The 13,796-nt window shown below is 35.0% G+C and overlaps 1 protein-coding gene across 1 annotated transcript in view; it reads left to right on the top strand.

The window, feature by feature from the left end:
• Positions 1–10,186, top strand: part of LOC134842856 (ethanolamine kinase 2-like) — a 262,324-nt gene extending 252,138 nt beyond the window's left edge. The window contains exons 4-6 of the mRNA XM_063859359.1: positions 8,860–9,011; positions 9,297–9,597; positions 9,789–10,186. Coding sequence (XP_063715429.1) covers positions 8,860–9,011; positions 9,297–9,597; positions 9,789–10,108 — 773 coding nt within the window. The 3' untranslated portion in view covers positions 10,109–10,186. The remainder of the gene's footprint in view (positions 1–8,859; positions 9,012–9,296; positions 9,598–9,788) is intronic.
• The last annotated feature ends 3,610 nt before the right edge of the window (positions 10,187–13,796 follow it).

Genomic DNA, 13,796 nt, shown 5'->3' with positions numbered 1-13,796 from the left:
CGGAACATTCCGTGCTACATGCAGAGTGACCGGCTATCCTTGTTTCGATTTATTTTCGTTTTGAGACGTTTTCACTACGAGACGATGTTTTGAAACGACGGAATTTTTTTTTTTTCATTTTTTGCAAAAAGTATTAGTTTCTCAGAAGTTACTCAACTGATCTTCAAAAAAAGGGGTACTTCTAATTTTGAATGTTTGGAATCAAATGAATGAGAGTTCAGTATGAATATCATATGAAAAAGACTACATGAACGTCATATTTCCGAATAACTACGGCACACTTTTGAAAAACTTAAGAAACTTCCGGTTTCATTTTTCAGAGGATTAACTTCAGTTGGCTTGCGCATGTGTCTTCCCTTGTTCTTGTGACTTGTTCGCTCTCTTTTTGTTCTTTCTCTTTCTTTTTTGTTTGTTTGAAGTCGTCTCTTTCGAGGTCTCTCCATTAGGAGCCGATATATTCCCGGCAAACTGGCCCCGATAGTAAAACGCCCATGAAATAGACGCTAGAGTTCCCTCATATCGAATCCTCCTTTTCCCTTTTCCGCTCTTCTTCTTCCTTCCACATCTTTTCCATCCTTCAGTTTTCTTTAAAGTACAGACACCTTCAAAGCATGCTCCACAAGTCTCCGGGTCGTGTCGCGGTATCCTATATGGATCAAAATTGCAAATACCAAGCCAGCACGCTTCACATCTGTAAAAATCATGGGCTTCTCTTCGGTCCCTAGCTCGCGAATGACGCTCCGATGATTCGTTTCCAGGCTCTTTCATGTTATACATGACCTTCTGGATGCGCTCGACTGCTTTTGACATAGCTTTGTCCGTTGCTTCTTGGTCGAAAACAGGTGAAACATAGCTGTTGCATCGTCGGCAAGCCTGTCCAAATTCGTATGCAATCTCAAGTTCAGCTTGCTGTTCGTGCAAGTTGTAGCCATAAATGATTTCAGTGCTGCATTGCGTAGAGCTCCAGCTCCATCGGCAGTTGTAGCATTTGAAATTGCCAAACATATACCCCATCGTCCTTACTAGTCCACCTTGAATCCTTGCATTTTCTAGCACACTTGAGTAGATTTTATATGTACCAAGTTCTTCGAAAAAGTTGTTATAAGAGTTCAACCAACATTCAAAATTATTTACAAAATAAGCCCGAGACATATTTAACTTAAAAGATATGATTGAAGTAGCAATACCTGCATCTGTTATACTAGTACACCAGCATTATACATTGAATTTTGATCTGAACAAAGGTAAACATTATCGGCAAAATGAACAGTTGGTGGATATCAGGCCGACGGAACGTCAAGTCGAATCTTAACTTGATCCGCTCTTTGGTAAATTTTGAGCATTCAATTTATGCTTAGGAATGTTAAAAATTAAAAAAATTGTTGAAGGTTTTGTCTCAAATTCAGGCATCGGCAAATCCGGCTGATTTAACCAATTCTGTATGAATTGAATCTTAAAAGGAATTACTCGAATCTTGAAAGGAATTGCTTCATTGCACTCACTTCAAATAGACAGTTGAAGTGGTAGTAATAGTTAGAGTTACAGTTACAATAATAGTTCAAATAATAGGGTCTAGGACAACAAGCCGACGGGACTTCAAGCCGAAGGGACTTCAGGCAGAAAATTAAACTTTACAAGCACCTCAAATCAATATTTTTTCATCTGTACAACGTTGCTTTTCAAAATCTTACGCTAGTTTAGTCCATAATAAGCGTTATTTATGACAATGAATCACTTAGGATTGACATCCGTTAATAATATCAGCCGGTTTTTGAAATGCATAAATTATAAACAAGAAATTTGCCTTTAGCCGTGTTTTATTTTTCAACTTTTCTAAACATCATTTGGAGGTTTAAATTTTATGAAAACGCTGATAAATAACGACTAAAGATCATGAAAATGAGAAAATCTTCAGAAAAGTGTTCAAATTAATCTTATTTCATGACTTAATGAGAAAATTTTCGGCTTGAAGTCCCTAATTTTACGATTCGGCCTGAAGTCCCGTCGGCTTGATGTCCGGCACCCCAAATAATAAGGAAACCGATCGTTTAGCAGGCTAATCTCTTAGCATAAAAAGTTTAAAATGAGTCTTTTAGCAAACCAACGCAATAAGCTGATGCATGGTTGATTTAGGGTCTAGGGATTTTAGCAGACCGGTTTTTTAGCAGACCGGTTTTTTTAGCAGACTCGGAACAATTATAAAGTATGATAGCTAACTTCAAACGCAGCATTGGCGATTAGCGCCGCTTGCTCCGCTGCGCTTCAATTCAACTCGAGTGTTATTTATTGTACGCTTAACTCTTTGTTTTGCCGCAAATTTAGATTTGTGTTTTTGAAGTTGATAGTTTTGTTGACAAATGTGAGATAATTGACTTAATTGGGAAAGCTTGTCCCCAGACAGCGTCTGTTTGAGTCTGTCAATCAATCATCTATCACTTTCTTCCGTTGGTCTGCCAAAAGACTCATTTTTCACTTTTTATGCTAAAAGATTGGTCTGCTAAACGATCGGTCCCCGTTGGTTTACAGACTGAAAAAGACGCTCAGCTCAGTCTTGGGTCAAGCTTCCCGAGAATTAAGACCCCATCGTGTTGAGCGGAAGGTAGAAGCGCAACGGAGCAAGCGGTCGCTAATACCCATGCCGTGTTTGAAGTTAGCTTTCGCGAACTGTTCTGACTTGCTAATTTTTCTGGGTCTACTAAAAGATTGGGCTGCTAAAAAAACCGGTCTGCCTTAATCCCTAGCACCAAATAATAGATAAGGGAAGAATTCTTTGGGTGGAAGTTTTTTTCGACTTAAACTACCGATAATTTTACCTGGCGAGGATTTATTTCATAAATTATGGAAAATCAAAGACCGGGTGTCCTGCAAATCAGACGACATCATTTAAGACGACAACCATTTGTGGTGGGGTTTTAAGTCCACGCTACGCACAATTCTCCAATGTTTTTCCAACAGCCTAATTCGAAAAATTATAAACAGCCTAATTCGAAAACAGCCTAATTCGAAAAATAAGTTCACCTCTTCGTAAAAGTCTCATTTACCTAGCACCGTTTACCTAAAGGATTGAAACAGAAGGTCTTAAATTTGTTTGCGAATTGTAGGACTGATCCAGTGCTAGGTAATTAAGACGACAAATGAGAGTAAAAACAATTATATGAACTTTTCTAATTTAAGTGAGTTGTATTTCTTGGAAATACAATTGGAGTATTTGTGTGTAGCGTCTTTTTAAAGTCAGAACAAAAGCGGTTGTCGTCTTAATAGCTGTCGCTGTCGTCTTCTTAGCCGGAAACCGACCGATTAATTTACAGGACCTGTTTTCAATAAGTTATTGAAAATTAAAGACCGGATACGGTAAGTACATACTTTGATAAGAGTAAAGAAAAATTCCGCAGAAAAAGAACAGCAAATAATTTTCGTCATTTCATATCGCCAATTCAAAAGAAAGATGAGACGTTAAGTAGCAGATAGCTCCAAGGGTGTCCGTAAAACAAGACGACAGTCGTTAAGACGACAAGCGCTTTTGGTACTTAAAGACGAAGCTACAAGCTACACACAAAGTTTCCAATTGTATTTCTGAGAAATAGAATTCGCTTAAATTCGAGCAGTTCAATTTACAATTCAACTCTTAACTCTCATTCTTCGTCCAAATGTCATGTCGTTTTAAACTCTAGTCGTTTTATTTACCTAGCACCAGATGCAAGAGCAGACAATCTGTTGAGAAATACTTGTTTGCCCGAAATGCCTTGAAGAATCTTGGTCGCCTGAAGTCAAAATTGGTGTAACCTGTGATTGTATTTTTCAAGTGATGGGTTTTCAAAAAAAGCAAGCCCAGTTCAACGGAATAATGTGCATCAAAATTAACGAATTCTAGGTACAAATGAAGACTATACACGCGATAAAAAATTAAAAATAGAAAAGTTTGAAATTGCAAGAAAATATTTCAGTTTGCCCTGAAACGAAACTGGAAGACAGCCTATCTACTTAATTCAATCACTCACGCAAGTTTAATTATTATATGATTAATACTGATGCTTAGAAAAAGGGTTTATCAATACTTCATCGTATACAGCCTTACAGTTGCCAAGAGAAGACGCAAGTGTTGAAAATCGTTAAAAAACATATACTTGTAAAAAAAAGAACATTGGCTTCTGAGAACAATAAAAAACCGGATCCACTTAACAATCTCCACCCCTTTCAAGAAGGGGGGGGGGGGAGATTGTTAAGTAGATCCAAAAAACCGAATCACATCCTCTTGGAGTCAAAAGAACTTGATTTCTTATGAACAGACAGCTGATTCAAAAATCAAAAAACATTTCGTATCCACGGACTCTGCAACGAGCTAAATGATAATATCGATGATATTGAGAACTGTTTCAAATGCTTTCCATCCGGTGACAAGGATCAGCAGATACCTGCCAATCATTTGGATGATTTAAATTTATCACACAATCAACGCGTAGTTATTGGCTAATTGAATTCATAATAATATTTGGCCTTTTTAGCAAATCGATTTTGTTTGAAGCAAGCAAAGGCATCTTTTAGCAGACTCCAAACAAGTCGCAAGTCAGAACGCTAATTTCAAACGCGGTATTTGCAAGTAGCTACGGCTTGCTTCGCTGCGCTTTCGATTGGTCTTCATAAATACCAAAAGAAAAATTATTCCCGTTTTTACTCAAGAAATGGTAAATGGTCGCTTGGATCAGTCGCCGTACAATCCACCCCGTAAATGACCTACCGTAGAACTTTCCCTCTACCACATATTAACTTTGAAAATTGATTCTGTATGAAATATGTGTTTCAAGCAAGCGCGCAGAATATTTTGCTTGATAAAATTAACGATATAGAACAGTTCGTTTATCTCTTGATTACCCAAGTTGTTAATCATAATTAGGTTTCGATAACATTTTATCGTTAAAATCAGTTTATTTTGCCCTCAAGTTTATCTCTAAAAGTTTCAATTTTTGTTTCCATTAATCGATTTTTTTTGTAGGGGGACAGTTAATCTCATCGCTTTAGTACCCTGCGTAGCTCCTTGAGAACATCTTGGCGCTACTACTGATTGATAAATAGCAATTTGTTTAACATGTTTCGGCTGTCGCTTTTTGCCTATCAATCAATTAGGCGTAAGTAGTGCATTCATCTGCTAAGAGACTCAATTTTTTTCTGTTCGTTTTGACCATTGGAAAGAGGGAGGAACTTTTTCTTCAAATGTGTTTTAATTTCTTAAAGTGTAAGAGATTTTCACTTACATAGGTCTTCATAATTTTTGTTGGTTTTTGATTTTGTACGGTTTGAGTTATGGTTTTCTATTTTACTTTTTTTTCTTCGTTTGATGAGGGCTAATTCACCGGTTGATTGGAAACCGGTTTTTTTCGACTTAAACTACCGATATTTTTACCTGGCGAGGATTTATTTAATAAATTATGGAAAATAAAAGACCAGGTGTCCTGAAAATCAGACGACATCCTTTAAGACGACAACCATTTGTGGTGGGGTTTTAAGTCGACGCTACTCAAAATTCTCCAATGTTTTTCCAACAGCCTAATTCGAAAAATAAGTTCACCTCTTCGTAAAAGTCTCATTTACCTACCACCGTTTACCTAAAGGATTGAAACAGTAGGTCTTAAATTTGTTTGCGAATTGTAGAACTGATCCAGTGCTAGGTAATTAAGACGACAAATGAGAGTAAAAACAATTATATGAACGTTTCTAATTGAAGTGAGTTGTATTTCTTGGAAATACAATTGGAGTATTTGTGTGTAGCGTCTTTTTTTTGTGTGTAAGCGTCTTTTTTTTGTGTGTAAAGTCAGAACAAAAGCGGTTGTCGTCTTAATAGCTGTCGCTCTCGTCTTCTTAGCCGGACACCGACCGATTATTTTACAGGACCTGTTTTTAATAAGTTAATGAAAAATAAAGACCGATACAGTAAGTACATACTTTGATAAGAGTAAAGAAAAATTCCTCAGAAAAAGAACAAGAAATAATTTTCGTCATTTCATATCGCCAATTCAAAAGAAAGATGAGACGTAAAGTAGCAGATAGCTCCAAGGGCGTACGGAAAACCAGACGACAGTCGTTAAGACCACAAACGCTTTTGGTACTTAAAAACGAAGCTACAAGCTACACACAAATTTTCCAATTGTATTTCTGAGAAATAGAATTCGCTTAAATTCGAGCAGTTCAATTTACAATTCAACTCTTAACTCTCATTCTTCGTCCAAATGTCATGTCGTTTTAAACTCTAGTCGTTTTATTTACCTAGCACCAGATGCAAGAGCAGACAATCTGTTGAGAAATACTTGTTTGCCCGAAATGCCTTGAAGAATCTTGGTCGCCTGAAGTCAAAATTGGTGTAACCTGTGATTATATTTTTCAAGTGATGGGTTTTCAAAAAAAGCAAGCCCAATTCAACGGAATAATGTGCATCAAAATTAACGAATTCTAGGTACAAATAAAGACTATACCAGCGATAAAAAATTAAAAAATAGAAAAGTTTGAAAGTGCAAGAAAATATTTCAATTTGCCCTGAAACAAAACTGGAAGACAGCCTATCTACTTACTTCAATCACTCACGCTAGTTTAATTATTATATGATTAATACTGATGCTTAGAAAAAGGGTTTATCAATACTTCATCGTATACAGCCTCACAGTTGCCAAGAGAAGACGCAAGTGTTGAAAATCGTTAAAAAACATACACTTGTAAAAAAAGAACATTGGCTTCTGAGAACAATAAAAAAACCGGATCTACTTAACAATCTCCACCCCATTCAAGAAAGGGGGGGGGGGGGGTAGATTGTTAAGTAGATCCAAAAAACCGAATCACATCCTCTTGGAGTCAAAAGAACTTGATTTCTTATGAACAGACAGCTGATTCAAAAATCAAAAAACATTTCGTATCCACGGACTCTGCAACGAGCTAAATGATAATATCGATGATATTGAGAACTGTTTCAAATGCTTTCCATCCGGTGACAAGGATCATCAGATACCTGCCAATCATTTGTATAATTTAAATTTATCACACAATCAACGCGTAGTTATTAGCTAATTGAATTCATTATAGTATTTGGCCTTTTTAGCAAATCGATTTTGTTTGAAGCAAGCAAAGGCATCTTTTAGCAGACTCCAAACAAGTCGCAAGTCAGAACGCTAATTTCAAACGCGGTATTCGCAAGTAGCTACGGCTTGCTTCGCTGCGCTTTCGATTGGTCTTCATAAATACCAAAAGAAAAATTATTCCCGTTTTACTTAAGAAATGGTAGCTTGGATCAGTCGCCGTATAATCCACTCCTTAAATGACCTACCGTAGAACTCTCCCTCTACCACATATTAACTTTGAAAAATGCTTCCGTATAAAATATTCGTTTCATGCAAGCGCGCAGAATTTTTTGCTTGATAAATTTAACGATATAGAACAGTTCGTTTATCTGTTGATTGCCCAAATTGTTAATCATAATTAAGTTTTGATAACCTTTTATCGTTAAAATCAGTTTATTTTGCCCTCAAGTTTATCTCTAAAAGTTTCAATTTTGCTTCCCTTAATCGATTTATTTGTAGGGGGACAGTTAATCTCATCGCTTTAGTACCTTTGGTAGCTCCTTGAGAACATCTTGGCGCTACTACTGATTGAAAAATAGACAATTTAATTAACATGTTTTGGCTCAAAAAATGAATAGTCAAAATTGACTGAAATATTTTCGGTATTAAGTCGAGCGGTTTTCTATTTTGTTTCACATGAACCACCTTGGAGCAAAACTTTGGTAGTTTTGTTGACACGCCGTGAGATAAATGTACTACTTCGCTTATATCACTCAATGTATTTTTTTTTAGTTCAGCGTCGCTTTTTGCCTATCAATCAATTAGGCGTCAGTAGTGCATTCATCTGCTAAGAGACTCAATTTTTTTTCTGTTCGTTTTAAATATTGGAAATAGGGAGGAACTTTGTCTTCAAGTGTGTTTTAATTTCTTAAAGTGTAAGGGAACGAAGTGATTTTCACTTACTTAGGTTTTGATGATTTTTTGTTGGTTTTTGATTTCGTACGGTTTGAGTTATGGTTTTTTATTTCACTTCATTTCCTTCGTTGAATGAAGGCAAACTCACTGGTTGATTGGAAAAAGTGAAACAGGGCACAATAAACGTGAATGACTTCTCGTTTCAAAAGTTCTCGTTTAAATTTCAGATTTCCCAGCGAAATAAGAACTTTACTTATTGATTCAGTTTTCTCAAATTGGTTGAATTATAGAATTATATCAAAAATGTGCCAGTCATACGTTGTTCTAGAAATTCAAAGAGCTTTCGGGCATCTATTTTTTTGAAGTTCGAAGGTAAGACTTTTTCCAAAAACAAGTCAGTTTTTTTTCTGTTTACTTGCGTTCATTGACTCATTTCCAAATTTCTGTTGGCTAAACTTTTTCACGGGCTTATAAGCCCTTTTATTTTTATCAAGGGCTCGTCATCTGCCTTTTTTAAAATTTTTTTTTCAATTTTTCTTTTGTTTTTTTATTCAGGGCTTGTCATCCGCCTTTTTCTTTTATAAAATTTTCTTAAATTTTTTTGTTTTCTTATTCGAATAAAATTGTTGTCGATTATGCCTTATCAACTATAACTATCAAACATACTTAAGTTCTGGCCTTTCGTGCAGATCCTTTCATCATGTCATGGACAAAAAAAGTACACAATTTGGAAACCAAACTATAACATAGCTAGTGTCTTCTTTTATTTTTGATTTGGTAAAGCTTTGTTGACATGTTTCAAACAAATGGCCGATGTCAAATTCTCATTATTTGAATTTTTCCACCTTTTTTCATCTAGGGACCTTTAATGTTGCGTAAAAATATACCTTTGCTTTCCTCGCAGTTGGACTGGGCCCTGAGTTATACAGTGTGTTCAAGAATGGACTGGCATATGAGTACCTCAAGGGAGTTCCTCTGGATGCCAAGAGTTGCAGGGATCCCAACATCATGAGACTCACAGCAGACACATTCGCACAATGGCACTGTAGAGTACACGTACGTCTCTTTGCAATGTTTATCCCTCGAAAACAAACAATTAGGATAAATGTGCTGTAGTTTGAATGAAAAACATCAAGGATAGATTGTCAACAATATCTTCATGAGAAAAATAGTATGTGAATATCGCTAAGCTATTCCTTCTAAAATTATTTTTCACTTGAGTCTAATTAAAGTGATATCAAAGTTACAGAATTTTAGTCATAATCGGGGTGGTGATTTTAATTCTATCGCCAAATTTTAATTCTATTTAATTCTATCGCCAAATTGTATTCTGTAATTCAGCCGAGTGAATCCGATTTTGACTTCTCCATTCCGATGCCCATTTTGAAAACGAGACAGTGGCTTGAACAACTGTCGGATCATGAGGGCATTCTGCTAGCTTCCATTTCGGACAAAAGGTTCACAATTGACTCCCTGAAGAAGGAGCTGGCTGAGATTGAAGTGTGGAGTAGAATAGACGAACCACTTGTGTTCTCACACAATGACACTCTTCTGGCCAATTTAGTCTATAATGAGAAGGAGAATTCAGTGAAGTTGATTGATTATGAGTATGGAGGCCCTAGCTACAGGGCATTTGATGTTGGTGAGTTAGCCTTGTTTAATGGAATCTAGCCCAAGACAGATATGAGAGATATAAATAAGCGGCGATTGTGAAAAGTTTTTCAAAAACCGACTGGTTTTTTCCTTAAATCTGGGCAATTTTGTCATCTAATCGATTTTAACAGGTGACAACAAGAATGATTCGTTTAAGTGCATTCGAGTTTTGCATAATAGGGAACCACTTTGACGAGATGTGTGGGATCGGTGACGTCATCGACTTCTCCATCTTCCCCTCCCCCGAAGAGCAGAAGCAGTTCATCACCTTTTACCTAGACTCATTTAACGCCCTCAAGTCACTCCCTCCCCCCACTGCGGATGAGGTGGAGGAGTTCTACAGGAATGTTGGCAAAATGTGTCTGTTGTCTCATTTCTACTGGGGAGTGTGGTCCCTCTTGCAGAGCACAATCTCAAAAATAGACTTCGACTATGTACAGTATAGTAGAGATAAACTGACAGAGTACTATACAAGGAAAGAAGCATTTTTGAATCTGTAAATTTCAATTGTTTTATACTGAATTTAACTGTACATCAAGAATTTCTATTTCGAAGAAATATTTTGGTAATTGGATTTTTCTGCTGTTGTTGTTTCTTAATTACTATTTGCGATAGGTAGGTAAAATTAGATTGAGTTGTTTTGATATATTAAATATACGTGATATTTTTCATTCACATTGCTCAAGAAAAACAGCACTTGAAATAGCACAAAAATTTAGGAAATTTATGTTTTTAGCTAACAATTTAGCGACCGATGTGTCTACCTTTGCGATCAGCAAGGGTGTTGCAAATGGATACTAGACTTTTCAACGCTAATAACTTTGTTCCCAGAGTGGTCAATGTAATAGCAATAGTCAACATGCTCAATTTTTTGAAACCTTATAACTCCTCCATCTTTTAGGTTCGGTAGTAATTAGGTAGAGTTCGTTTCAGGCAATATTTATTTTTTCAGTTAATTTTAATTTGAAATAGTGCTTTTCATCTCAGTCTCAGTCGGTCCACAGTGCGTTTTTCATATTAGAAAAAAGATTCGTGATAATACACTTACCTCATCTAGCTCGCAAATATAAGTGTTCATTAAATATATTCACTTATTTGGAAATTGCATAGCATCTGTTCTCTGCTTTATTTTTGGATAGTGTTTAGTCTGTTATCTACTATTAAGGTTCCGTGGTTACTGTGTGTGACTTCTAATCTCAAGGTCGTTGGTTCGAATCTTAGACGTAGCCATTTTTTTCTAATTCGAGACTGATTTGTACTTTTTCTTATTGCACTCTTTATAAAGCTGCTTTTTTTCGTGCTCTCGCTAGTGTTTGCGAAGCGAAGCTACGCTTCTGTGTTGAAAGCTATTTTTATTACCTGCTTCGGTTTTTTAATGGCTTTTTTCAAAAGGATGGGTTTCATTTTGATTTAAAGAGTTTTTACTATACTTGTAAATTCTACAATTTGTAAATTTACCAAGTCTGATTTCGAATAATTTAAGTTTTTTGGTTGAACGGTTTCAGCTTATGTTATGTCGACTTGATTAGGTTAAGTTGCGCTTCTTAGAGTAAGTTATATTGAAATGCTTTTATGTATTTTAGTACGGTTGGGCCGTAGAAATGGCTCAAAGTTTTTTCATGACAATAGTTTTGTTTTCAGCTCAGCAGGACCCAAACTTTGTTCTCATACTTGCATTGCAGCTCGTTAACTGATTATTAATATTGTGCAAGGCTGTTTATGAACATCATCCAATACAGTAATCAATTGTTTGCATGAATATATTTTTTTAAGTTCTGTTTTTTTTTCAACCTAATGTTTCAAAAAACATAATTTCAGTCTTTTCTTTAAGCTTTATCTTTTAACGCAATGTTATAGTGTATCTTAGCTGTTATGTGGTTGAAGTTGTGGTGAAATTTGAGATTTGAGTCTGGTAAAACGTCGTTTTTGCTTTTAGGTTTATGCGCAGGCCGAGCATAAGTGTACCTTTGGGAATTAAGCGAGGCAAATTTTTCCGCATTTGAAAAGTATCATTCTGTAAGGAGAGAAACAGAAGTGAAGTGATATAAAAAATTTTAAAAAAATGGTTTGAATTAAAACCTACAATCCTATAATGTTGGCTTTTTGAAGAAGCGCTGAAGTACAATCGATGCTTCGAATCTTGATATCAACTACCGCTTTTTTGTAACATCTGAATCAATTTGATGTCTTGAACTCGAAAGTTCAAAAGTTTTTTGTTAATGAATATTTTTGCCAAATTGATGTTTAAGTTGGCCATTTGACCAAAATGATAATTTGCGAGGAGCGAATTATTTAGTTCGGAAATCATTCCATGTTGATCGGGTTAAGCGATTTGGTTCCAAAATATGTTCTTTTCTGAGATGGTTGAAGTTTCGGTTTATTTTGTTTTAAATTGCGAGATGCATTTTGGCTTGTGTATTTTTTCATTATATATAAAAAAATGCTTTGGCTCATAGATTGAGACTCTTTTAAATGGAGAACACAGATTTATTTTGGAAAAACACGATTTTAGTTCAGTTTGAATCCAGGTAAATATTGATGATGGATTGAGTAGCACGAATAATTTTTTTTAATGTCAATGAACGTAGTTTAGAGGTCTGGTGATTTTTTTGTTTTTTCAAGGGAAAAAAACTCAAAGTTTATGAGTTTAAAATCAATTTTTTGGGGTTTGATTTTTGATTTATATATAAGTTGAGATTGTTCATGCTGAAATTTGTTTTTTGGCTGTTTAATTTTTTTTAGTTTGAACTCATTTTCTCCGTTCTAAAGAAAGCAAACTGCGCTATACAAAATATTTAGAGCAAAAATGTAGAAGTCACAAAAAACGTGATCGACTTCTAGTTTCAATACTGGATTTTAGTTGTATGTTTTTCAGATTTCTCGGCGAAGCTCAGAGCTTTAAAAGCATATAATTTTTTCTTTGAAACCCGAAATTTGGAGTTAATTCAAAAACAATTAGGTTTTTTTTTCAGTTTCCTTGCTCTAATTTACTTTTTTTCAACTCTCTGTTGGCTATATTTTAGAAAACCAGGCGTTATCATCAGACCAGGCGTTATCATCAGACCAGGCGTTATCATCAGACCAGGCGTTATCAAATAAATAATACTCTTTAAGTGTCACTGCGCAACCATGGCGTTGCGCTGCTTTGTTTTAACCCTATAAGAGATAGCCACACTTTAGTAATTTTTCACAATTTTTTTTGTCTTTATTTTTTCAAAAGGTCCTTAAATTTCAGAAGGTCATTAAATTTGTCTCTGTTCAGTTTTTTGTTTTAATTAATACCTTTGTTTTTCAATTTATCAACACAATTTGTCAAACGAAAAACAAATTACGATCTTTGATAATAAAGTAGGATTTTTTTTCGAAAACTTGTGCTCAAAATTCAATTTTAAGCTGTAGTTATTTTTTTCTGGAATTCTCGAAAATTCAAATCCTTCTCCACTGAAAAATTTTCTTTTTGGTTTTAAGTTTTAGAAACTGTGCACTATTTTAGCAGCCATTCTTTTCTTGGATTTTTTTTGTCTTTTTGCGTTTTTTTTCCTTGATTGATTTAAACCTATTTTTGATTTGTTATGTCGAAGCAATTTTTTTGGATACCATTAACTAATTTTTTTTCTAGAAAATTATAAGTTTTGCTCAGTTTCAAACTTTCTTTGGGTAAATTGCGTTTATTTCGTTTCAAGTCAAGTTCATTTTTGTATGCCAAAATAATGTTATTTTATTGATTTCATTGACTTTTTTTCCAGATAAAATCATTCTTTAAAGTGATCCAAAAAATTATTTTTTATTTCAAAAATCTCTGCCTCCAATAAACTGCCATCTAACTCACAAAAACTATAAATTCCTCCGAGCAGTCAGTTTTTTGTGATTTGTAAGCTTTCTTTTGGTATAGCGTTGTGATGGAAAATGATAATGAATAATTACCTTTCAAATTGTTTTATGAAAAACCCTATTGATATGTAGGTAGCGAAATGTGATTATTTGTTTTAGGTTTTCGCTTTCTGAAATTATTGTCTCTTATATCATCCAAATAAAATTGGGTTCCGAATCTAGTGATTTGCTTCATTAAATTACTCAATTTTTGGCAATACTTTTTCAAATATTCTAAAAAACCGTCTCATATCGTTTCTGACATCTTCGCTGTGTTTTGAAGTCCAACTCGATCAAATAAGTCGTAAATTTCAGAAC

This window comes from Symsagittifera roscoffensis, chromosome 3 (genome assembly GCF_963678635.1).
Source record: "Symsagittifera roscoffensis chromosome 3, txSymRosc1.1, whole genome shotgun sequence".
NCBI classification, from domain to species: domain Eukaryota; kingdom Metazoa; phylum Xenacoelomorpha; order Acoela; family Convolutidae; genus Symsagittifera; species Symsagittifera roscoffensis.
Note: the sequence above shows the minus strand (reverse complement) of the source record. Positions and strands in the feature narration are given on the sequence as shown.